A 24,154-nucleotide genomic window follows, 5' to 3' on the forward strand; every position below is an offset into this window, starting at 1 on the left:
GGTATATAACAAAGTGCCTGAATTTATAACTTATCGCCAATCGCACGGTCACACTGCCCGATAACGAAAACATCAAGACAACACCGATATTAAAATCCAATCTGGCAGCACTGCGTTGTGCTTCGGCAAAAAAGAAAGTTGTGATTTGCGAGGAATTTCGAGCAACATGTAAGTAGAACCACAAAATGTGCGTTAAATTGTGTGCAAATTCGCTGGCAGCATGGCCAATGTGCCAGAGTAATGTGAATGAGTGCTGGGCATATGCGGCATGACGCCAATGACGCCCCAAATCCGCGTGCAATATGGACGACGGCGTCGCTTCGCTGGGAATTCTGCGGCTTATTCCCGGGCCTGCGGCTTCTGCTGCTTGTCCAACTGGGCATCGCCCATTCGGCTTCCGGCCACTATATCCAGCCGGCCAATAAGGCAAAATGCCGGCTGCTGTTAAAGAAACCAACTTGCGCACGGAGCTTCCAGAGATTTCCCAGCCAAAAAAGAAAACGACGTGGTGCCGCCTCGTGCTGTTTTCCCCGCTTTTCCGACCATGGCAATCTCGTCAGTGGAAAACGCTGGCCGGTCAGGACTGGCAGCTCCAAAATACTCCACGTTGAATCGGAGGAAATGCCCTTGTCCTTTGGCCATTGAAAGGTTCTCGCCGATTGCCATGCCATTCGCATTTTGTGAGGTTAAACATGAATCGCAAAAAAAAAAAAAACGGCAATGAATTTGCTTCATGTTTCTTCCGCCGGCAGCGACGTCAACGTCGCCGTCTGTCTGCGTGTGTTTGCTACTGTGCGTGTGTGTGTGTGTGTGCGTATGTGTGTTAGAATTTGATTTGTTATTTAGAATTTAAATGCGATTGGCGATTTTCACGTGAATCGCGACTGCTGCGCTCGTCGCCAGCCAGCAAATGAGCAAGAAAACACAGCATTATTTGTATGTCGGCATTTTTTTTTGGCGCGCTTTGCAGCGTCCACAGGTTCTCACCGATGCGAGTGCATGTGTTTGTCTGTGTGTGTGTGTGCTTGTAATTTGCCGGCGTTACAGGCGGCACTCAAAATAAAGAAATTCCCGCATTTACGGGCAGCACTGGTGGTGTGATGCGCAGGAATTTCACAATCTTGCCATCCTTAAAAGTAAATCATATCAGTTTCCGAAGGACTGAGTCACCAATGGCCAATTTCAGAGTTTTACGAAATATTCCCATTCAAATTAATCACTTCATTCCAAATTGGCAAAGGTGACAAAATTGATCTTGTTTAGGCCACAAAATATGCAAATAACTAGTATCCTTATTGACGAGCTTGTTAGTTCCCTCAGAAAGGACTTTATTGTTTAATTTATGTTGATAAATAAAAACATAAATGGTCATTTCATTCTGTTTACCAATAATTAATTAATTAATCTTTGACTGTATTTGTTCTCATTCTGCAGTAAATGATAACTAAATGTGAATATAGTTTTCAAAGTAGATAAACATTAGTTTAACATGCAATTTTTGTTTACATTGTACTCTTCATCTAATATTTTGAATTTCTCCACTTCTACAAAGGAAATTCTACAAATGATGCCAAGCGTTTATGCGCGCAACTTATTTGCGAACAGAAATATCAGCATTTCCTTATTGTGTACTTTTACTCACAAGGTTCAAAAACCATATAAGTTGTTTTTTGCTCGGGTTTAAATTAGTATGCCTATGCCTAGGTCAATTGTGGGTCAGATTCGTGTGTCTTCCGGGTGTCCTTTGTGTGCCAAATTGTTTTGGGCGGCGCATAAACGTGGTGGGAATGTGCGAGGATGTGTGATTGCCGATTGCCTGCAGAGCATGTCCTTCCGCCTCCCTGACATTTGCTGCCTTCCCATCTTCTTCGCTCATACTGTTGTTGCTTGGTGTTGTTTGGTGCGCCTGGAATTTCTGCTTACCTGCACTCGCAGGCAGCCCCTATGGCCATCTCGCTCTGGCCGTCGCCTCGGCTCCTTATCCTTGCGGGCTCAGCGGGAGCAGCAGCTGCAGTGTCCTTTGTCGTTATCCTGCTCGCTCCTCGCCGAACAGCTGGTCGCCGTCCTTGGCGGGCTTTCTCTGGCATCCTTTGTGCACGTCACATTTTGGACAGCTCGCAGGATTCGCAGTCAGTCGCCTGGCGCTCGCCGAACCAACAACATCCTCGCCAAACACACCCTGCTCCTGTGCCTGCCCAAGTTGCTATTTATATACATATATAGCATAGGAATATATAAAGTAGTTGCAAGTTGCTAACCAGCCAAACGCAATCCTCCAATCGTCCAATCTGCAGCTCACTGTTCCGTCGTTGAAGTCCAGAAGTTCCGCGTATAACGAAGACACCGAGTGCTTAGCAGGATGGCTCAGGAAGGTCAGGATATACCCACATTCAAGTGCGTGCTCGTCGGCGATGGAGGCACCGGCAAGACCACCTTCGTCAAGCGCCACATGACCGGCGAGTTCGAGAAGAAGTACGTGGCCACACTGGGCGTGGAGGTGCATCCGCTGATCTTCCACACCAATCGCGGCGCCATCCGTTTCAATGTGTGGGATACCGCTGGCCAGGAGAAGTTCGGAGGTCTTCGCGATGGCTACTACATTCAGGGCCAGTGCGCCGTCATCATGTTCGATGTTACCTCGCGTGTCACCTACAAGAACGTGCCCAACTGGCATCGCGATCTGGTCCGCGTCTGCGAGAACATCCCAATCGTCCTCTGTGGCAACAAAGTCGACATCAAGGACCGCAAGGTGAAAGCGAAGAGCATCGTCTTCCACCGAAAGAAGAACTTGCAGGTGAGTGTTGTTCCAAACCCAAAAGCTGAGCGATCTAATTGAATGCTAGCTGAATAATTCAAGATCTCTACAAAGAAATCATGATCATGAGACTAAATCCTGTATCTTTTTTGTCACACAGTATTACGACATTTCTGCCAAATCGAACTACAACTTCGAGAAACCATTCCTGTGGCTGGCACGCAAGCTGGTTGGTGATCCCAACCTGGAGTTCGTCGCCATGCCAGCCCTGCTGCCGCCCGAGGTTAAGATGGACAAGGATTGGCAGGCGCAGATCGAGCGGGACTTGCAGGAGGCCCAGGCGACCGCCCTGCCCGACGAGGACGAGGATCTATAAGCCTATTTATAGTTAACTGAGAGAGATGGCCGGCTTGCACGAACACACACCACACACACACACACAACACGTAACACGCAACACTGAATCACAACCAACAAACAAACACACACAGACAGCAAGTCAAGCGAGTAAGGGCAAGACGAACAGGAACAGGAAGTTGGAGCAGAGCAATGCAGTCACCTCAACAGCTACGGAATATAGGAGCATCAGCAATAGTATACCATCTGTACACCATTGAAGTGCCAGCAGCTTAAATTCGATCGACCTTTGAACATCAACACGCCCTGCCAGCAGAGCCCTTCTGCCGTCGATCGTAATTAATTTTTAGATCCCCACTCATTGATAAGTCGGTTATAATTGATTTTTTTTTTTTTGTTTGTTTCCTTATGCGTTGGCTTTTGGCAAAAAAAGAAAAAATTAAATTGTCATTGAAATGGTAGAGAAGCGAACACAACATACCCGAAATCCCAGAGCAAATAAAGAGTCGCAACACGTATTTTTTTAAAACTTGCAACAACGATGTTCTTTTCCACTCAAAACGCGAGTAACTTCAAAAAAAAACCAATAGTGTGCATGTTAGAAAGAAGCGAGACGGCATGCTCTGCGCACGGGAGCGAGCGAGAGCGCAACAGCTGGCTAATGAACTGAGTCCCAAAGGATAGCAAAGGAAATAATAATACTACAGAAAACACTGAAAACTATGAGAAAACCTATAGACAGGCCGCCGAATCCACATCCACATGTTATTAATCTAAGAAACTAAAGAAATAAAAAATAAACGTCGAAAAAAACTAAACGAATGGCTGGACTTGCAATGAAAGTGAAAGAGGAGAGGGAAATTATCACAACTTATTATCACTAGTTATTGTATACCCTTTATTTGAGTGCTAGCATATATTCCACACAGAAGTGTCTAATCGTTTACTGTTTACTTTTCACTTTTCTTGATGAAACTCCGCTCGGTGTTAGGGACACTTGAGGCAGCAGCCCGGGAAAACTCCGGTGAAGCGGTCCTTGTTGGCACAAGTGATCTTCTGCTGACCACAGCTGCAAAGAGTCATCAACTGGAGCTTAGAATACTTAACGAAACCATACCCATCGAGATGGCATATGCAAATCGCAGCTGGAACTGCGCATCTCCCAGTGGCACACTTGGGTACTTACTCCTCCACGATGGTCTTGAAGGTATCCGTGCAGATGGCCCGCTTGAGGCACTTGCCATCCTTGCCAAAGTCCACGTAGTCCTGTCCCCGTCTCAGCAGCGGCAGGTACTTGAGAAAGATGGTCTCATCCTCGGAGTTGCGGTAGGTGCACACGGGTTCGCTGACTGTGTACAATGTATATATATATATATCACCAAACGGGGGAGTACCATGGAGACATCATGCACAGCTCACCCGCATCGGCGGTGGGCAGCAGTGCCTCCGGCAGCAGGAGCGCCAGCAGCAGGGCGGCCAGCAGCCAGTTGGATCCGTTTGGGTTGTGCATCATTGGGCGGCGGAGACGAGACTGAACCGAGCGCTGGCCAGTCCGTTACCTATTTATAGGAAGAGCCACTTGGAACGCGGCTCGTTTGCGAATTAGCAGTCGTGATTTGCATTTTCAGCTTGATTGAGTGGGATTCTGCTGGCACTTGCTAATTGCCTAATTGCCCGGGTGGTCAGATGCGTAGTTTCCAAAAAGTGTGTGGCCTTTGGGTTCGTGGAAAGGTGTACAAATGGGTCATGTACCAGAAGTGATGGGTCATGTACCAGAAGTAATGGATCATGTACCAGAAGTAATGGGTCATGACCAGAAGTAATGGATCATGTACCAGAAGTAATGGGTCATGACCAGAAGTAATTAGTGGGCAAGAAATGAGTACTTTCATCTGGGAACAAATCCCAAAAAAAAAAACAGAAAATTTAAGAACAAATAGTTTTATTTAAAGAAAAATCTTGGGGTTTTGTACAAATAGATACATATATATATTTCTGGCAAGCATATCAAAAACATACAACAATAAACCTATCAATATAAATACACAATGAACTTACAGATAACATTTAGCATTTAACGAAATAAAAATATCGATACTATCAAGTAGGAATACTACCAAGCAGCCAGGACAGCATCCTAGCCTAGATGTAGTTGCTCTCGGACTCCTGGCAAACCAACTTGGGACAGCACTCGGGAAAGGTGCGTCGCATATCCGAGGCGATCTTGCACTGCTCCGTGGGCACCAGATTGTGGCGACCGCAGCTGGAGTGAATATGATAATGGTAATGATTAACTATAAGATATATTTCCTATAAACTTACTAGCCAATTTCGAGGACATAGTCTGGTCTGCAGTAAATGGATTGGCAGTAGCCCTCGCGATTGATGGGCTTGTAGGACTGTTTTTTGGGTATGGCCTGGTTGAGCTCCTCGTAGTAGCACTGGCCGGGATAATCTGGAAGCGCAGAGCACACAATGTTCGTTATCATCTTTCGGTATAGTATCATTATCTAGTATCTAGCATATAGATGCCCTGCTATCGAGTATAATATCCAATTCTTAGTGACCTGGATGCACTGCATTGCCGCGGTAGGTGAGATCCGCCCTGGCGGCTCCACAGATGCCCAGGAGCAGCAGGAGACAAGCGACTCCGGTTCGCATGGTCGCCAAGTGAGTGAAGGACGAGATGTTTTGGGGAAAGGAACTGAAGGTACCACTCCGATTTCTCGAAATCCAAAGCCGACTTGGCGGTTGTGCGCTGCCCGTGCGACTGAGTCAATTACAATTAATTGTTGTTGCTTTTATATAAAATTAATAATAAAACCAAGTGCCGTACATGTGTGTGCACAACCAGATAGCATCTGTGGCTTTTGTTTTGTTTGCCGACGACTTAAGGCGTCCGCTCCACCAGCTCTAGTTTAAATTAAAAATTTAAATTAATTAAGCCAGCCGTGAAAGCGAGAGTGAGCTCTGGCTTTGGTTCTGGTTCTGTTTCTGTTTCTGGCGGGGATCGGACTGCAGCGGAGTGGAGCTTGGAGGGCGGTATCCAAGTGACAGCCAAGTGACACGGTTCGAGAAACTGTGGCAAGGTTGAAAAGTAATCGCAGCACGCAAATAACTCTTTTGTGCAACCGAATATCGGCCAGCTACACTGGCAGAAAGCGGGCGAACCCAAAGACTGAAAGAAAACTTGATTATTTACCTCGAATATCATTGTAATAGTTTCCAGTTTTCCGCTTTTAACTAGTATTCCCTATGCTACAGTGGCAGGTGCCACCTCCCACATTCATTTCTCTCAGTGTACGCTGAGCACACAACACTTGATTCCCGGGTACGTAATACCCAGATACATTTATGCAAATTTAATGGGACTCACGAGTGCAAGTGCATTGTGGCTGGGACTAGACTGTATTTGCATTAATTAATCCCACCGTGATTCGATTTGGATGGTACATGGTATGGAATGGAATGGAGTCAAGTCCACGCTTCCCACCGGAACTCGTAATCCAAGTGCTTCTAAGCATGGACATCAGATTGGCTCACTAGTTATGATAGTGCTTATCGCATCTTATAGTTAGCTGGTACAGCAGTTGTAATGATAGACCATTGATAGTTATTAATTTGCGCTGGTAATCCTAGTGGAATTCCCAGAAATTGTTTACTACTTAAGGTTTATTTTTAGTTAACCAATATTTGTTAGTTGAGAAACTAATTACGTTTGCAGCAACCAATAAATACTGATATCATTTGCTCAAGTTATAAGTTTCCTGGTCTAGGCCAACATCCTCGAGTGCCAGCAGTTCGATAACGTGGCGCACCACTTCCTCCGTTTCCAGATCGAGAGCAAGGCAAACCCAGCCGAAATCGAATCACGAGCGCGGTGATAGGCAGCTGATAAGACGCGCCCTGCCGGCTGGGCCGCCTATAAGAGATGGCTTCGTCGACGGCCCAATGCTATTCCACAACGAGAGCAACCATGTCCGCAGCACCTTCGATGTCGCCAACTTTCTGGTGCGCTTTTGTGGCCTGTCTGCTGGCGGCGTCGGTGGCCGGCAATGGGTTCAGCACCCAGTATCGTGGTCACACGCAGCACCCAACCATGCCGGAGCACTGCCTCTACGAGGAGCTGGACGTGGCCGTGCCACTCCATGGTTCCGTTCTGCCCTCCGGACAGCAGGGCTACTGCATACGCCTGGAGTGCACCGACGACTATCTGCTGCTGATACACCAGTAAGTGTTGAGATTTGGCCAAAAGCCATCACTATAGACCCCCTTAATCCCTTCCAGCTGCGACAAACAGCCCTGGCCGCGACCTGGCTGCCATCTCTCCCCCAACGACTATGACTTCAAGTACCCCGAGTGCTGCCCCCAACTGGAGTGCTCCGACGAGTACTAGATGTAGGTCATAAACATCGATCTGCTTTGAAATACTATCTCGTTTTAGCCTGGCTATTAGCTATAGGCCATTGATCTTGTAGCAATGTCTGTCCAAGTACTATTCTTTAGTTATAAGCATATAATCTTAATTTAAATAAAACTATCATTTGACAACTAATGAAGTTATCACTGAAACTGCAGCTGTTTTGCTAGCCAGCAGCCAGAACGAATCTATTCGCGACGAGAATTTTCCACCTTTTTGATAAACCCGTGGACCCCTGTCGACGCAATCGCCGGAGCACGGGGATCTTGACCCTTCAGTCTAATCGCTGGCGCACCCCAAACCAGCATAACTATATAGTCGGACAGCTGAGCGATCGCCGGATCAGTTAGCTACCAAATATGAAATCGGTCACGTTCGTACTCTGCCTGCTCGTGTTGGGCGCCCACTCGCTGCTGGTGTTCGCCGGTAAGTGGATTCAGTGGTGTGACACCACCGATTCTAACCCGCATGTCCTTTGTCATCCGTAGCGGATTGCAATTTCGCTGGTCATAAGTTCAATGCCGGAGAGAAGTACACTCCGGAAGGTCGCTGCCTGCAGTACACCTGTGCGGGACGCAATGCGGTAACTGCCGTGGGGTGAGTAGTTAGTTACAGGAAGTGTACATGGATCCCGCCTTGACTCATCCATCTCATCCATCTCTGCCATCCAGATGTCCTGCCGTGGCCTCATTAAAGCCCTGCAAAATGGAAGAGGACCTGAGCAAACCCTTTCCCGGCTGCTGTCCCTATTTCAACTGCTAACAACGCCTTCAACTCGCACTGTAAATGTAAACAAATAACTATGAAAACTAAATATACAATATAGAACTTTGAAGTAGATACCTTAAATGAGTTTTGGGGTTCATAATTAGAATCAAGTATAAGCCAGCTGCGTTTATAAAAACCAAAATTGCGCATTTATTTCGATTTCGGTTTGGTATACAGGCTTGAACTTAGTCGTATTTGCTCATACATATAGTAAATATACAAGTTGTGTTCTATGTGTATACATATATAAATATTCTCGTGTTAATTGCCACTAATTCACCATTCACTTGGACATGCACACTGTTTGCTTGCATAACAAGTATATATGTATACATATATCTCTGCTTAACTACATATATGCATTTGTATAGTTCTCTAAAATAGCGAGGAGCTACCCGGCAGTGACAAACTCGCACACATCCTGCCCTGCATCTCCTCGACGGATCTGCTCCGCCTCGGCAATTGCCATCAGATAATTAATCGCACTCATGACGCAGACACTGGTGCATCTTGCATCTTGGTCTTACGTTTATGAATACAGATTAATTGGTATACGGTAACGATACAAATCCGAGGCGATCAGCGCGAATCGGCTCGGTTCAATAACTTGTGCTGCAGCTATAGCATTGTCGATTTAACCGATTGTAACCTGAGCTAGTCTAAATATTCTTTAACTATGGTCCGGCGGCCCGAGGGCCATTAAGTTGATGGGGGCTTACAAGTTATTACAAATTGCTACTCTTTTATGCTTAAATGGGGACAGAATGGATCTTTGCGTATGCTTTCGGCAATCTTTGGAGCGTTCTGAGCATCTTCCGTGAAAAATCAAAGAACTTTTTAGCCAAATCAAAACTGAACTTAAAACAATCTTCTGTCATGTGAATTATGTTTCAGAGTGTGAAAATGTGATATAGGGAAACTTAAATTAGTGTGATTCATCACAACAATTTGGAATGCCTATCAACAAATTCGAACTTAGAAAGGTAAACTTAAAGACTCTCTTTGAGCACTTTTCTTTGTCTTTAGTTTAAACCTTTAAAAAGCTTTTAAGCTAAATTGTTCCTATGATATCCAAGCGGAATAGGCTCACAACTGTGCAAAGATTACGAATGCGATCCATTCTGTCCGTGTTTTTTGTTTGGGGGAATTAACCTAGTTGCTAGATGAGGATCATCCTTGCCTGCTGGTCCATTTCAATCCGGCGTCGTTAGCTGCGGCACCAGTGACTCCTCCTCTCATTGGCGCGCCGCTCGCTCCGTCTCCATGAGGCATTCACGCACCAGGATGCGGGCATGGACAATGCCCCGCTTGAGCCGCTCCGTGGAGCTGCGCGAGCCCGTGTATGTGGGCCGAATGTCGCGTCCCATCTCCTCGATAACGGCCAGCAGCTGGGCGTACTTTGTCAGCCCATTGCCCGGTCCCACAGAGGGCAGGCTGGCCGTGGAGGTCAGCGGCGTGGTGATGTTGGCCGAAGTTTGGGTGGTCACCACCACGGGCGAGGTGGAGGGTGGCGGGTACTTCAGCTGCGACGAGCTTAGGTTGAGGCCCATGCTCTGGCCATTGCTGGCGGAGGAGGTGGAGGAGACGCCGCCACCGGACCCGGTGTTCCTCTGTCCGCCATTACTGGAGCACATGTTGGCCAGGGATAGGGCCGCAGCTGCGGCTGCGGCCGGCGTGGCCGTTGTGTTCGATTGCTGCTGGAGCAGGGCCAGCTGGGCCTGGAGGAACTGCGGGGAGTACTGGAGGGCAGCGACAGCGGCGGCAGCTGCTGCTGCATTGGCCGCTGCGGCGGAGCTCTGTTTGCTGGACGAGCTGCTGTAATCGTTGGCTGTGGAGCGGTCCCGCTCCCGCTTGCCACCGCTGCTCGTAGAGTAGTCCGTGGCCGCGTTGGATGAATTGGATCCGCCTCCTCCGCCACCGGATCCACGCGAGTGGTGGATGGCCGATATCTGGATTTGGGGCTGTTGCTCGCGCTGCTCCCGCTGCTGCTGGTAATTGTAAAAATTTTGCACTTGACTGCGCGGTATCGGTGTCACCGTGACGTCACTCAGCTTGGACTCTACGGCCTGGATATCCATGATGTCCATGGTGGAGCTGGGTGTTGTGGAGTCTGGTGTCGGTTACTTGATGTGGCAACTTGGCTACGTCCAGCTGCTAATTCCGTTTTTCTGGCAGACAAACTAATAGTTTTTAGCGTTTCTTTTTGGTTTATTGTTTTTTGTGATATGATATCGATATCGATATCAGGAGGCGTTATTACGCTTTCCTTTCTACGTACAAACAAATGCACCCACCACCAACAAAAGTCGATTGTTGGAAAGATAATATCGATAGAGACACACGATGTAAAGTGCGCACTTGTTTGCTTCTGGAATGAGGGTGTTTCCACTGACAAAGAATTTGCACATATGTATATAGAACTTTGTCCAAATGGATAAATGGTTAAATGATTCCAAAAAACCAAAATTTAAAAGTGTAAAACCGAATGAAATCTAATAAAAAGAAGGCAAAGCATGTAGTCTTAATAACAAAACCTAATAACAAAAGAACACCAAACCACATTTGATAATCTCCGGTTTGCTTAACTGAACATTGGTGGTCCGTTAATTTGTTGTTTTAAAACAAAGTTAGCTAAGGGTAAAAAATAACGGACGTTAAGTATGCTAGTGTTGGCTAGTGTAGGGTGAAGAAAAACATAATTGCACCCGTGTGCATAAAATATTGCCGAACCGTTGCACTTTCCAATAAATTAGTCACATCTTTATACATTTTGGGTTATGCCAACAAAAGCGGTCGTTTCTTATTTTTACTTATTGCCAGAGATTCCAAAACAGCTGACAATTTAAACGGTTACTTCGTTTAGTGTTGACCAAGCCATCAAAGTAAATAAGCAACTTGAAAGTTATCACGGTTGTACTTGTATTACTACTTAAAATCATAAATACATCTAAAAACATCTTCGCCAGCAAGAAGCCAGCATGAAATGGATTTTTTGCACATTTTTGGCACGCCAATAATTGTGTTTTTTAAATCCAACGGCTGATTGCCAGCACTGTTCGTGCTGCAGTCCAGTGTTGCGCAACGTGGCCAGGGACAAAAAACAATGGCGAGGCGAAACTAAAAAATTGTGTTGCTGACATCTGGTCGCTTGCAAAACTATTTCGAGCATATTTTGTGATATTTCGTTGTGATCGGTCGATAAATCCCCAAGTTTTTTTTTTAATGGAAAGTGCCAGCACATTGTAGCGGTTGGGAAGACAGTAGGAAAGGTGAGCGAAAGGCAGCAGATTGCGAAAAATTCAATTAAATTTCCGCGACCGTCTGTTTTTTGCATCGGTGTGTGTGCGCGAGTGTGCGTGCGTGTGTGTGGGTGCTCTGTGTATGACGTAAAGCGATAAAGCAAACGCATTTCCCCCACTCTTTACATTTGTGTGTGAGTGTGTGTTGTGTTTTTCTCTCAACATTTTTTGCATCTAATTAGGAGCGGAAAGCATTGATTGGTTGCCAAACGCCGCGGTTTGTTGTTTTTTCCGTTGCATTTCGGCCAAAAGAGTTGCCGCAGCTGCATATGTGTCGCTATGTGTGTGTCAGTGTTGCACAGTGCCGCCAGTGCCCACAAAATGGGCGCACAACAACAATAGCAACAACGGGATTGGGATTTTAGCGATCCTACGCTTGCTTGGAGCTCCCCTTTTCCATTTCCCAGCCAGCGGGTCCCCGTTGTTCCTTTTTGTTATCCGTTGCCAGACGCAACGAAAACGACAGTTGGCATTTAAATTCAGCTCAAACACAAATACTAACGCAGCCCCACAAGCAGCACACACACACACTTCGACGGATACTCGAAAAAAAAAAAAAAACAGACGCTGTCGGCGACCTCGACAAGCAGTTGGCTGCGATTTAGTCGTCACTGCCTTGTATTCGGTTTGGGGCTTCGTTTCTACCTAGATTCATATCTCCCCAGTAGTTTATTTTGAAAAGAACAAACTCATTTTAGACCTACAAATTCCGAACTACATTGTGTTTTTTTTATGTATTTGCACAGACACATTTTGGACTTCAAAACACAACTACTATTTCTACAACTAACGGAACTCCTCCTGCAAGCAGTGGGAGTTGCTGTCCATAAAGCAGTACTAGGAGTTATCGCAGTGTAAGCCGGAAGAAAGGAGAGATCGGTGGAGTAGTATATACCATCTGGAGTCAAACAGGACGGATCGACGTTGAAATATGGACATGATTACGGTGGGGCAGAGCGTCAAGATCAAGCGGACGGATGGCCGCGTCCACATGGCCGTGGTGGCGGTGATCAACCAGTCGGGCAAGTGCATCACAGTCGAATGGTACGAGCGCGGCGAAACGAAGGGCAAAGAGGTGGAACTGGATGCCATTCTCACCCTCAATCCCGAGCTGATGCAGGACACTGTCGAGCAGCACACCGCCCCGGAGCCCAAGAAGCAGGCCACCGCTCCGATGAACCTCTCACGCAATCCCACACAATCGGCCATCGGTGGCAATCTCACCAGTCGGATGACCATGGCCGGCAACATGCTGAACAAGATCCAGGAGAGCCAGTCGATCCCCCATCCGCTGGGCAACAGCAATAGCGTCAATACAAACAGCAACTCTAACACTACGGCCGGCGGAGGTGGTGGCACCACCACCACGAACACTGGATTACAGCGTCCACGGTACTCGCAGACACCGGCCAGCCAGCAGCAGACGAGGATCGCCTCAGCGGTTCCTAATAACACATTGCCCAATCCCAGCGCGGCAGCTAGTGCAGCTCCAGCGGCACAGGCAGTCGCCGCTGCGGCAACGACACAGGGAGCTGGTGGCGCTGGTGCCCGGCGATCGCACGCTTTGAAGGAGGTGGAGCGATTAAAGGAGAATCGCGAGAAGCGTCGCGCCCGCCAGGCTGAGATGAAGGAGGAGAAGGTGGCCCTGATGAACCAGGATCCGGGCAATCCCAACTGGGAGACGGCGCAGATGATACGCGAGTACCAGAGCACGCTGGAGTTTGTGCCACTGCTCGATGGCCAGGCCGTCGATGACCATCAGATCACCGTGTGCGTGCGTAAGCGTCCCATCAGCCGCAAAGAAGTCAATCGCAAGGAGATCGATGTCATCTCGGTGCCGCGCAAGGACATGCTTATCGTGCACGAGCCGCGCAGCAAGGTCGACCTCACCAAGTTCCTGGAGAACCACAAGTTTCGCTTCGACTACGCCTTCAACGACACGTGCGACAATGCCATGGTATACAAGTGAGTATCCAGTATGCAACACCCATCAATAACTAGCTCCAAAACAATTCCGTATATGGCCTGTTTGAATTATTAGTGCTTCTAAACAAACACCAGTTCGTGTTCTCAATATGGTGCCCACAAATTCCGCCGTCTTGGTTATGCATCTTCAATAACAGTTGGGTATCCTTGCTAGAAACCCCCTTTCCAATTGATCTCATCTATAAAAGTCGTATTAATATCTATCAGAACAATACAATATATTTACGGATCACTTTCTATGGCTTTCATTCAATCTGCAACCCAATTGAGAATGATATGTGCTATAGCATACGCTTTAAAGAAATAATTTTCCACCAGCAAGTAAAGAACGCTTATAAACAGCCATTACTCACATTTCGATCGAGTAACCAAAGTGCCAGTCACTTTTTGAGCTTGTTTTGGTGACTGGACAGCACTGGGGCATCTCTGGTGGAGCGACTCATTGAGTCATGCCGACAGAGACGGCAATAGAAACATACATGCATCCGAAAGCGGTCGCTCCCGAAACAGCCAAGTTAGTTGAATGACTAACTTGGAAGCCCAGACGCTTCCCCTGCCACCTGCCCACCATCAGGCGTCGGCCGATCTGCGCCCGAGCTCTCTAAACCCAATTCTCCAGCGGAAGAGATTTCGAAAAGTAACTGCCTTGTGGCCCGGCATTTGCCCATTAGGAATTGTTTGGCTTCAATTGAATTAAAGCTGCTGCCGCTGCTGCTGCTGTGCCCCCTTTCTCCGCCAACTTCTTAGCTTCTCTTTCCGGTTTCGCGTTCGTGTGTATTGTATGGCTCGCTGGAATTGGTAACGCCATTAGCTGCGTCACGGCAACCGCTTAAGTATACCCTATAGTATACCCCATGAGTAATATAGCCGGCATTAATGCCGAAGACTTCGCCGATGATAACGCACTCGTGTTGACAAATTTAGCCATCGATGATTGGTGGTGGTGCATCATGCGTTATCAATACTCAGTAATAGTAGTAAACAATGAGATTTACACATTTTTTATTGCATTATTAATGGCTTCTTTAATTAGTTGGTATTTACATATAATTCTTATCGATACGGGATTATACGTAAGAGGAATAATCCTAAAGATAGTGAAATCATAAGGTTAATACCCATTTGTACTGGGCAGATCATTTCCTAATACCAACTTTGGCTGTAGATCGATGTATTAATCAAGAATTCAAGCTATATAGTCTATATATTGTATATAACCATACTAATATCTGCATTCTTTAACTCCACACACGCAGATACACAGCCAAGCCGTTGGTGAAAACCATTTTCGAGGGCGGCATGGCGACGTGCTTCGCCTACGGCCAGACAGGATCCGGCAAGACGCACACCATGGGCGGCGAGTTCAATGGAAAGGTGCAGGACTGCAAGAACGGCATCTACGCCATGGCGGCCAAAGATGTTTTTGTGACCTTAAATATGCCGCGCTACCGCGCCATGAATCTAGTCGTTTCGGCCAGTTTCTTTGAGATTTACAGTGGCAAGGTGGGTGGTGTACTCTTTGCATTAACTAAGGATCCTTTGTTCTAACCAATCGTTGTTGCTTTGTAGGTCTTTGATCTTCTGGCCGACAAGCAGAAGCTACGCGTCCTGGAGGACGGCAAACAGCAGGTGCAGGTGGTGGGCCTCACCGAGAAGGTGGTCGATGGCGTCGAGGAGGTACTGAAGCTAATCCAGCACGGCAATGCTGCCCGCACATCGGGCCAGACGTCGGCCAACTCCAATTCGTCGCGTTCGCACGCCGTCTTCCAGATTGTGTTGCGGCCGCGGGGCTCCACGAAGATCCACGGCAAATTCTCGTTCATCGATCTGGCGGGTAATGAGCGCGGCGTGGACACCTCCTCCGCCGATCGACAGACGCGCATGGAGGGCGCCGAGATCAACAAATCGCTGCTCGCCCTCAAAGAGTGCATCCGTGCGTTGGGCAAACAGTCGGCCCACTTGCCATTCCGTGTCTCCAAACTCACCCAGGTGTTGCGCGACTCGTTCATTGGCGAGAAGAGCAAGACCTGCATGATCGCCATGATCTCGCCGGGACTGAGCTCCTGCGAGCACACGCTCAACACGCTGCGCTATGCGGATCGTGTCAAGGAGCTGGTGGTGAAGGATATCGCAGAAGTCGGCCCTGGCGGCGACAGCGAGCCCATCGAGATCATGGACGACGAGGAGGAGGAGGAAATCAACATGGTGCATTCGCACTCCCATCAACTGCACCCGAACTCGCATGCGCCGGCCTCCCAGTCGAACAATCAGCGTGGTCCGGCCTCTCATCACTCGGGCACGGGCATCCACAACAACAATAACAACAACAACAAGAACGGAAACGCCGGCAACATGGATCTGGCCATGCTGAGTTCGCTGAGCGTGAGTATACACACCATAAACTGTCCACTTCCCCACATATTGTCCACGCCCCTTTATTTAGAGATGCCCAAAGACAATGCGTTTTAAACCAATGGGACCTATGAAACGATTCTAAAGAACTAAAAATGAAGTGATATGAAATGAAGTAACATGAAATGAGATAAGATGGCTGTGGGGGAATAATTGATACGAACAATCCAAAACTATATATATACGCAGATTTGGTTTTAATAGAAATTTCAACTCTTTTCAATTATTTTTATTTGTCCAATAAAAATTTGTAATGTCATTTTATTGATAATATATATCCCTAGTATCTACAATGTGTCATGTTGTCATAGTGATTGTATACAGCTTAGTAGGCAAATTCCTGGACAAGATAGCTTTGCCTCTCGATTCACCTCAGTCATCGTCTGGTTGTAGCTCAGTTCGCAGCTCCTTTTAGTTCAGGTTACAAGTTATATATGAATACAAGTCAAAAACCTAACACAATGCTCAAGTTTTCGCCCAAGAATTCGATTAGCAAGGCAAAGTCGAGAGCACGCGATAGCCACATGCCAAATCTGGCGGAGTACACCAATCCACGGACCCTGCGTTCCCTGTACAGCATGCTCCCAAATGCGTTGTCCAGCCAGGCGGCAGCGAGTAGAGTGGCAGCCTTGACTTCCTCGGCCAGAGTCAACGAGCAGGTGGAACCTCCACGCGTTTGGAACTGCAACAAACCCAAGAAGACGGCAACTAACCCCTACAACGTCTACTCCAAGCAAAGAAACAAGTTAAGCGCCAAGAGCGGATCCAAGACGAGCATCAGACGGTGGGTGCATCCCCCTTATCCCGTCCATCGTCCCAAGGAGAATGGCAAGAAGCGCGAGAGGTCGCTCAACTACGAGTCCTTCTATGTGCCCTACGAGCAAGACGATACTACAATTGGCAATCAAGCGGCAGTAAATCCCAGGACTGAGAATAAGGAGCCAGCAGAGGAGCCACCTAGTAGATCGTTCAAGCGTTTGCAGACGGCGGGCGTGCGGTATGCCCTAAAGATCGCTGAGATGGCCAGCCTGATTGAGGTGGTCAAGTCGCATCCAAAGGCGGCGAACGACGATAATAATGTGCCGTTGCTACTGCCGCCGTCGGAGTTCGCCGAAGATCCCATTGAGTCCGGGAAGCGCTTCGTCCTGCTCCGCTCCCGCACAGAGATGCGCTTCTCGACTTTGGGTTGCGATGAGTTGCTTTACAAGTACGCCTGTCATCTGCCCTTTGTTCAAGATCCATCGAAACCAGATGTGAAGCGGCCAAAGATGAATTGATTGTCATGTCGGCCGCTGTGCGAAGAAGATCTCAATTGAAGGGAATTCATGCACAACTTAACTTGGCACTATGCCATTATATTTTATTACTTGTTTTTGTTGAATTCGAGTAAAATTCAGAATTCATATGGAAAATTATTGGGTCAGAAGGAAATAGTATAAAGGTTTTCCCGTAGACAAAGCCATAATAAAACCTATATAGCTAATACTACACACAACACGATCGCACACTAAAACACACTGTCCATTGCCATTTGCAGGAACACGAGATGTCCGACGAGCTGATTGTGCAGCACCAGGCCATCGACGATCTGCAGCAAACGGAGGAGATGGTGGTGGAGTATCATCGCACCGTGAACGCCACACTGGAGACCTTCCTGACCGAGTCGAAGGCGCTGTACAACCTGACCAACTATGTGGACTACGACCAGGACTCGTACTGCAAGCGGGGCGAGTCGATGTTCTCGCAGCTGCTGGACATTGCCATCCAGTGCCGGGACATGATGGCCGAGTACCGCGCCAAGTTGGCCAAGGAGGAGATGCTCTCGTGCAGCTTCAACTCGCCGAATGGCAAGCGTTAGTTTTCGAATCCGATCCGCACAATCACCCACCCATCCCCATTCTACATAACGAATTCCCTCTGGCTTCCCAACATTGTTTACAGAATGCTAAATGCACTCTTACCAAAATTTTCAATACTTTTAATTGGGCCCCACGTCTGGAGGCTTTGCGGACGTCCTGGCAAGGGAGCTTCGTTTGTTCACACACACATATATATATATATAAACGTACCGAAGGACGGTCTGACGGGCCAAATGGATCCTTTTTAAGAAACAGACGTGTCTGCTTCGCAGAAAAGGCTTGTCAGCGCACCCAATCCCTTAAACAATCTCTCTCCCCTTCCAAGTCGATGTCGCTGCGAGCTTGGTTTATTAAGTTTTTAACTAATAATTAATAGTCGGGAGCCTGTTCAACATTTGTACTGTACGAACTAAGCACGGGAACAGACCAGACGCAACAGCATTATTACCATGAGAGCAACACAAACCAATAACAACTCACTAGAAATCAGGCAGGCCACGACTTTGTTGGATTCTCCGTGAATTATGATTATATGAATATAATTATAATTGCAGCGCAGTCGATACTTTTGTAAAAGAAAAAGACATTTACTATACTATATTTACCACTTACATACGTTCTACTCTATGCATAATATGAGATTCCATTTAATTTTTAATAATTACCTTATGCGATTCGAAGAGATTCGATTCGAATCGATGCGATGCGATTTGTTTCCCTCATTTTGTCCATTTTGTTCAATTGCTCGTCCAGAGTTGTTTGTTCATGCCACGGCACAAATCTACTAGATTTTAAAGCTACGAACTACAAACTACGAACTAATCGCGCATTGTATTTATTTAAAGGCCACAAAACTGTATTTAATTTGTATTAATTTATTAAAGTACTACTGCACCAAATCCGATTTACATACGTATTCCCCCAGTAACTATAATGATTTTCTTATGCAACCGAACTGCAATTTTAGACAGCGAGTGTTTTTTTGATACTTTTAATCTTCCTTCCTCCCTTCATTTCCAACTTTATCTTTATATATATATACATATATATAATTTACATTATATTTTTTTTGTCATTTTAAGCGACTTCGGTGAAGAATTTAAAATGCAAACTGTCTTTGCTATACGATTATTATGATTTAAAGATGATTTGCATTTCATTTTGTACTAATATTTATTACATATATTTAATTACGTTTACACGACTAAAAACTAAACTATCGAAAGCAAATCAAACGAAACTTAACCAAATCATGGATTTCCACACACTGCTGCTAGTGCTGCGTTAAAAACAAAAAAAAAAGCAAAATACACAGAGAAAAACAGAAATCTGTTCCAAATAGCGGAGAACTTAGTATCTTAGCCTTAAAAAAAGTAATAAACAAACTAAACTAAATCGAAAAGTGAACGAAACATACTCATGTGCTTCTCCTAAAGTATTTATCCAATCAAGACGTTTAATCATTTTGTTATGCATTTCCTCAGAGCACTATAAAAATGAAAATACTACCCAATCCCAAAGCAGGCGAATGATAACCAATTTTTTAATCCACCAAATGCGAGTTTTTAAAACAATGTTAATATGAAAAAAAAACCAACTGAATGAGTGCTTCGATATTATGCGGTATAAATAATGAAAGTGTTAGGACTTGGACTCTAATAATGTATTATTAAATATAAATAATAAATTATATTGTAATAAAAAGTGAACATACACAACTAAATTTAACATTAAAGATGTGTAAAGCAAAAGCCAATGCGTTCTTATTTTTTTATTGAAAGGTAGTTTGATTTGCAACAATATTCGTATATATTAAAAGCAATTGGGGAATCCTGGGAGTTGCTACATGCATATTAAATGCAATGGTAAACTTGGAACAACACTAATTACATGTTATATAGGTAGATATGGTTTTTATATTTATTTTTTGATTAAATGAATTTTGTATATTTAACGGTATTTGAACATTCGAAAGTGACAGCTTTCGATAACGATAACGCGCTGACATATCGAGCGCGGTCCCATCACTAGACAAGTGACGTGGAACGTGTGGCAACTTTTGATTTGATGCAAATGCAATGCAAGTAGATTGCGTCGTTGTTCAAACTGACGGATCGGAAGCGTAGCTAAAATGTTGGACTTTGTGGTGATATTCACCAAGGGCGGCGTGGTGCTGTGGCACTCGAACGCGTCCGGTAGCAGCTTTGCCTCCTGCATAAACAGCCTGATACGTGGCGTCATCCTGGAGGTAAGTGAATGAATGGATTTGGATGTGGCTGAGGATGGGCATTAATGGTTTGTGGGCCTGCAGGAGCGCAACACAGAGGCCAAGTACTTCGAGGAGGACCACCTGGCCGTGCAATTTAAGCTGGACAATGAATTGGACCTGGTGTACGCGGCTATTTTCCAGAAGGTGATCAAACTGAACTACCTGGATGGATTCTTGGCTGACATGCAGACAGCCTTCAAGGAGAAGTACGGCGACATACGTCTGGGCGATGACTACGACTTCGATCGGGAGTACCGACGTGTGCTCAGCGCGGCGGAGGAGGCGTCCGCCAAGCAAGTGAAAGCACCCAAAGCCATGCGCTCCTACAACGAGTCGCAGAAGTCGAAGAAGACCGTCGCCTCGATGATTCAGGACGACAAGAAGCCGGTCGAGAAGCGGGTCAATATCCAAGAGAGCCCGCCACCGGCCAAGTCACAGCCCTCGTCGCCAGCGACGGGTTCCTCCAAGGACGACATCATCATGGAGAATCGGCGCAAGCTGCGCGAAAAGCTCACGCCCACAAAGAAGACCTCGCCCAGCGATTCCAAACCCAGCAAGCCCGCCTCCGAGAAGGCTGGCAAGAAGCCACGCGTCTGGGATCTGGGCGGTAACTCCAAGGATGCAGTCATGCTCGATCGCTCCAAGGATACGCCCGAAGATGTTCAGTACCAGAACATCAACAGCGAGGTGAGTAACTTTCACTTTCTACGGAAAAAACTCTGCTGTTCGAAGTGAAATCATACTCTTTTTTTTTTATTTTTCAAATGGCAGCTGGTGGGCACAATGCAGGGCGTCATCCGCGACTTGGACGTGGAGAGCGAGGCCGAGGCTGAGAACGAGGAGGAGTCCTCTGAGGAGGAGCAGGAGGAACAGGTGCAGGTGTCCAAGAAAAGCAAACGCGGCGGCCTGCTCTCTTACTTCAAGGGCATTGTGGGCGCCAAGACCATGTCACTGGCGGATCTGCAGCCGGCGCTGGAGAAGATGCGCGACCATCTGATATCGAAGAACGTGGCCACAGAGATAGCGGCCAAGCTGTGCGACTCGGTGGCCACCAGTCTGGATGGCAAGCAAATGGGCACCTTTGACAGCATTGCCAGCCAAGTAAAGGAGGCCCTAACGCAATCGCTGGTAAGGATTCTTTCGCCCAAACGGCGCATCGACATCATTCGCGATGCCCTCGAATCAAAGCGCAACGGGCGTCCGTACACGATCATCTTCTGTGGCGTAAATGGCGTGGGCAAGTCCACCAACCTGGCCAAGATCTGCTTCTGGCTGATTGAGAACGATTTCAACGTTCTGATCGCCGCCTGCGATACGTTTCGCGCCGGTGCCGTCGAGCAGCTGCGCACACACACCCGCCACCTGAACGCCCTGCATCCGGCGGCCAAGCACGACGGTCGCACCATGGTGCAGCTGTACGAGAAGGGGTATGGCAAGGATGCCGCCGGCATTGCCATGGAGGCCATCAAGTTTGCCCACGATACACGGGTGGATGTGGTGCTGGTGGACACCGCCGGACGCATGCAGGACAATGAGCCGCTGATGCGTTCGCTGTCCAAGCTAATCAAGGTGAACAATCCGGATCTTGTGCTCTTCGTGGGCGAGGCACTGGTGGGCAACGAAGCCGTCGACCAGTTGGTCAAGTTCAACCAGTCGCTGGCCGACTACTCATCCAACGAGAACCCGCACATCATCGACGGCATCGTGCTGACCAAGTTCGATACCATTGACGACAAGGTGGGTGCCGCCATCTCTATGACCTACATCACCGGCCAGCCAATTGTGTTCGTGGGCACGGGTCAAACGTATGCCGACCTAAAGGCCATCAACGTGAACGCCGTGGTCAACTCGCTGATGAAGTAGCCGCCTTCCTTCCTCCGTCTTATCCTTCCAATGCTCTTTGTTTGCATCCACTCTTTTGAACGAATCAAATACAGTGCTTTTGTCTATTTTGTTGTTTTGTAAATGGAATGCTTTGCGTTTGGCTGCCCGATACCACTGGGTTGGTTTGGATTTGGATTGGGATCACTTAGCACTTCAAATACGAGTTGTTTTTTTTTATTAATGGTATAACTTTAGGCGTACAAAGGAGAGTTTAGTGTGGGGCGACAAATGGGCGGGAAAAGTGTGTGGCTTAATCTATTTGTAGAACTCGTGCTCCTGCTCGTCCTTCTTGATGTTGTTCTTGTAGCCCTTCTCGAAGTCCTTGGCCAAAACGATGTAGCGATTCTCACGCACCGCGTGCATGCCCGCCTCCTGGCAAATGGCGTTGATGTCGGCGCCAGAGATCTTGTCCGGCCGCGCCACAAACTCCTCCAAATCGACGTCCTCGCTGAGGTTCATCTTTGAGGTGATGGTGGAGAAGACGAGTCGCTTTTGCCGGCGATCGGGCAGCGGGAACTCAATCTTACGATCCAATCGACCAGGTCGCAGCAGAGCGGGATCCAGTGTGTCAGCCCTGTTGGTGGCCATGATCACCTTAACGTTGGTGGTCTGATCGAAGCCGTCCATCTGGTTCAGCAGCTCCAGCAGGATGCGCTGCACCTCACGATCGGCGCCCGTCTGCGCATCGAAACGCTTCGTGGCAATGGCGTCGATCTCGTCAATGAAGATGATGGCCGGTGCATTCTCCTTGGCCAGCCTAAACACGTCGCGCACCATGCGCGGTCCCTCGCCGAGGTACTTCTGCACGAATTCCGAGCCGACCACGCGTATGAACGAGGCCGTTGTGTGGTGGGCCACCGCCTTGGCCAACATGGTCTTGCCGCATCCGGGCGGACCGTACATGAGCACACCGCGGGGCGGATCAATGCCGATCTGCTTGTAAAGCTCGAAGTGGGTGAGGGGCAGTTCGACTGCCTCACGGATCTCCTGCTTCTGCATGTCCATGCCACCAATGTCCGCATAGCTAACATCGGGCTTCTCATCCGGCTGCAGCATCGAAATGGAGCTATCCGCCTCTGGCGGCAGCACGTCCACCAGGGCGTTGCTGTGCTTGTGCAGGGCCACGGAGGCGGAGGGCTTCAGCAGCTCCCGATCGATGGTGGACAGGATGCGCACATAGTAATTGGAACCGGTGGTGGAACCCACAATACCCGTGTTCTGATCGACGGCCTCCAGGAACTGGCCAATGACCAGTGGCACCGACTGAATGCGCTTCACCTCCTCCTGGGCGTGAAGGTACTCCTTCTTCAGGTTCCGCTGCTCATCCTTGATGTACTCCTCCTGCACCTCAATGAACTCTAGGGTCTTTTGCAGTTTCTACAATACAATGGGCGATTAGATGGATGATCAAACGAAACACCACTGGACGACTCACCTTGTAGCGCACATAGAGATCCTCCATGTCCAGCTCGTCCAGGGAACTGTGCGCATCTTTCGGCTTCAAGTCGGAGAGCTCATCCTGGCGGGATAAAAGGGATTAGTACGCTGGCCAGACGTCGAAGCACCAACTACGTACCTTCTCCGGCATCAGTACGTCCATGTTGTACGGCATTGTTTCCGTTCAGCAGTGAGTTTCGTTTTATTAGTTTGCGTTTTCTGCGGGGCGACCAAAATGACTCGTCAAAAACAAGCCTGCACCGCGATGTGGTGGCAACCCTAGCCTCTGTCACTCACAGCAATCGATTGTCCGGGCGTGATCTATCGATGTAGCAATTTACCTATCGAGTTGTAAAAATGTGGTGGTAAAAAAGTGTTTATTATTTTGAATCCTTTTTTTGATAGATGCATTTTCTGATAAGAAAGCAACTCCTTATTATTGGATAATAAGATTTCAGACGACAAAACACTAAATACTTATAAGCCAATAAGCCAGTAACACTAAAGTTGCATATTAATCTATATTCACTTGTGATGTTTTTCAATTAAACTTCTGAAGATATTTTTTATTTTGTAAATAGCTTTCAAAGAACCAAGTGGTGGGCAAAATCAGCTGTCTGTTTGGCGATATATACCAGCTCTGATATAAACGTAAGCTGCAAATTAATATAATAATACGAAAAGCTCTTTGATATGCAGGCTGCGCAA

The 24,154-nt window shown here is 47.4% G+C and overlaps 10 protein-coding genes across 13 annotated transcripts; 6 read left to right on the forward strand and 4 right to left on the reverse strand.

Moving 5' to 3' along the window:
- Positions 1-43: 43 nt before the first annotated feature.
- On the forward strand, positions 44-3,648 carry LOC6525063 (GTP-binding nuclear protein Ran). Its single transcript, XM_002100866.3, has 3 exons — positions 44-168; positions 2,295-2,794; positions 2,916-3,648. Exons 2-3 carry the CDS (start codon positions 2,360-2,362, stop codon positions 3,129-3,131), a joined length of 651 nt encoding a protein of 216 aa, XP_002100902.1. The 5' UTR covers positions 44-168; positions 2,295-2,359; the 3' UTR covers positions 3,132-3,648.
- A 335-nt stretch (positions 3,649-3,983) lies between these two features.
- LOC6525064 lies at positions 3,984-4,683 on the reverse strand. The gene is made up of 3 exons (XM_002100867.3): positions 4,532-4,683; positions 4,299-4,461; positions 3,984-4,181 (listed from the first exon to the last, which is right to left on the reverse strand). Exons 1-3 carry the CDS (start codon positions 4,623-4,625, stop codon positions 4,100-4,102), a joined length of 339 nt encoding a protein of 112 aa, XP_002100903.2. The 5' UTR covers positions 4,626-4,683; the 3' UTR covers positions 3,984-4,099.
- Positions 4,684-5,076: 393 nt separating this feature from the next.
- Positions 5,077-6,201, reverse strand: LOC6525065. Of its 2 annotated transcripts, XM_002100868.4 has the most exons (4): positions 5,949-6,170; positions 5,680-5,882; positions 5,435-5,567; positions 5,077-5,375 (listed from the first exon to the last, which is right to left on the reverse strand). In XM_002100868.4, exons 2-4 carry the CDS (start codon positions 5,771-5,773, stop codon positions 5,255-5,257), a joined length of 348 nt encoding a protein of 115 aa, XP_002100904.1. In that variant the 5' UTR covers positions 5,774-5,882; positions 5,949-6,170; the 3' UTR covers positions 5,077-5,254. The 2 variants fall into 2 exon arrangements, with proteins under 2 accessions (XP_002100904.1, XP_039228847.1); XM_039372913.1 differs by lacking the exon at positions 5,680-5,882 and having other exon boundaries at positions 5,949-6,201.
- Positions 6,202-7,028: 827 nt separating this feature from the next.
- LOC6525066 lies at positions 7,029-7,684 on the forward strand. Its single transcript, XM_002100869.4, has 2 exons — positions 7,029-7,342; positions 7,400-7,684. Exons 1-2 carry the CDS (start codon positions 7,044-7,046, stop codon positions 7,506-7,508), a joined length of 408 nt encoding a protein of 135 aa, XP_002100905.2. The 5' UTR covers positions 7,029-7,043; the 3' UTR covers positions 7,509-7,684.
- Positions 7,685-7,814: 130 nt separating this feature from the next.
- On the forward strand, positions 7,815-8,372 carry LOC6525067. Its single transcript, XM_002100870.3, has 3 exons — positions 7,815-7,958; positions 8,021-8,129; positions 8,204-8,372. The coding sequence occupies exons 1-3, from the start codon at positions 7,892-7,894 to the stop codon at positions 8,292-8,294; spliced, it is 267 nt and encodes an 88-aa protein (XP_002100906.1). The 5' UTR covers positions 7,815-7,891; the 3' UTR covers positions 8,295-8,372.
- Positions 8,373-8,426: 54 nt separating this feature from the next.
- Positions 8,427-10,576, reverse strand: LOC6525068. Its single transcript, XM_002100871.4, has one exon. It carries the CDS (start codon positions 10,385-10,387, stop codon positions 9,536-9,538), a length of 852 nt encoding a protein of 283 aa, XP_002100907.3. The 5' UTR covers positions 10,388-10,576; the 3' UTR covers positions 8,427-9,535.
- Positions 10,577-11,391: 815 nt separating this feature from the next.
- Positions 11,392-19,612, forward strand: LOC6525069 (kinesin-like protein Klp10A). Of its 3 annotated transcripts, none has more exons than XM_015190596.3 (5): positions 11,392-11,569; positions 12,346-13,564; positions 14,842-15,088; positions 15,155-15,967; positions 16,029-16,290. In XM_015190596.3, exons 2-5 carry the CDS (start codon positions 12,531-12,533, stop codon positions 16,080-16,082), a joined length of 2,148 nt encoding a protein of 715 aa, XP_015046082.1. In that variant the 5' UTR covers positions 11,392-11,569; positions 12,346-12,530; the 3' UTR covers positions 16,083-16,290. The 3 variants fall into 3 exon arrangements, with proteins under 3 accessions (XP_015046082.1, XP_002100908.1, XP_039228853.1); XM_002100872.4 differs by lacking the exon at positions 16,029-16,290 and adding an exon at positions 17,535-19,612 and having other exon boundaries at positions 11,394-11,569; XM_039372919.2 differs by lacking the exons at positions 11,392-11,569; positions 16,029-16,290 and adding exons at positions 11,620-11,733; positions 17,535-19,612.
- LOC120321164 lies at positions 16,428-17,409 on the forward strand. The gene has a single exon (XM_039372947.2). It carries the CDS (start codon positions 16,432-16,434, stop codon positions 17,272-17,274), a length of 843 nt encoding a protein of 280 aa, XP_039228881.1. The 5' UTR covers positions 16,428-16,431; the 3' UTR covers positions 17,275-17,409.
- A 272-nt stretch (positions 19,613-19,884) lies between the features above and the next one.
- On the forward strand, positions 19,885-22,074 carry LOC6525070 (signal recognition particle receptor subunit alpha homolog). The gene is made up of 3 exons (XM_002100873.3): positions 19,885-20,104; positions 20,168-20,812; positions 20,897-22,074. The coding sequence occupies exons 1-3, from the start codon at positions 19,988-19,990 to the stop codon at positions 21,986-21,988; spliced, it is 1,854 nt and encodes a 617-aa protein (XP_002100909.1). The 5' UTR covers positions 19,885-19,987; the 3' UTR covers positions 21,989-22,074.
- An 87-nt stretch (positions 22,075-22,161) lies between these two features.
- LOC6525071 (26S proteasome regulatory subunit 6B) lies at positions 22,162-23,745 on the reverse strand. The gene is made up of 3 exons (XM_002100874.4): positions 23,586-23,745; positions 23,445-23,528; positions 22,162-23,386 (listed from the first exon to the last, which is right to left on the reverse strand). The coding sequence occupies exons 1-3, from the start codon at positions 23,619-23,621 to the stop codon at positions 22,265-22,267; spliced, it is 1,242 nt and encodes a 413-aa protein (XP_002100910.1). The 5' UTR covers positions 23,622-23,745; the 3' UTR covers positions 22,162-22,264.
- Between the last annotated feature and the right edge of the window lie 409 nt (positions 23,746-24,154).

This window comes from Drosophila yakuba, chromosome X, assembly GCF_016746365.2.
Source record: "Drosophila yakuba strain Tai18E2 chromosome X, Prin_Dyak_Tai18E2_2.1, whole genome shotgun sequence".
NCBI lineage: Eukaryota > Metazoa > Arthropoda > Insecta > Diptera > Drosophilidae > Drosophila > Drosophila yakuba.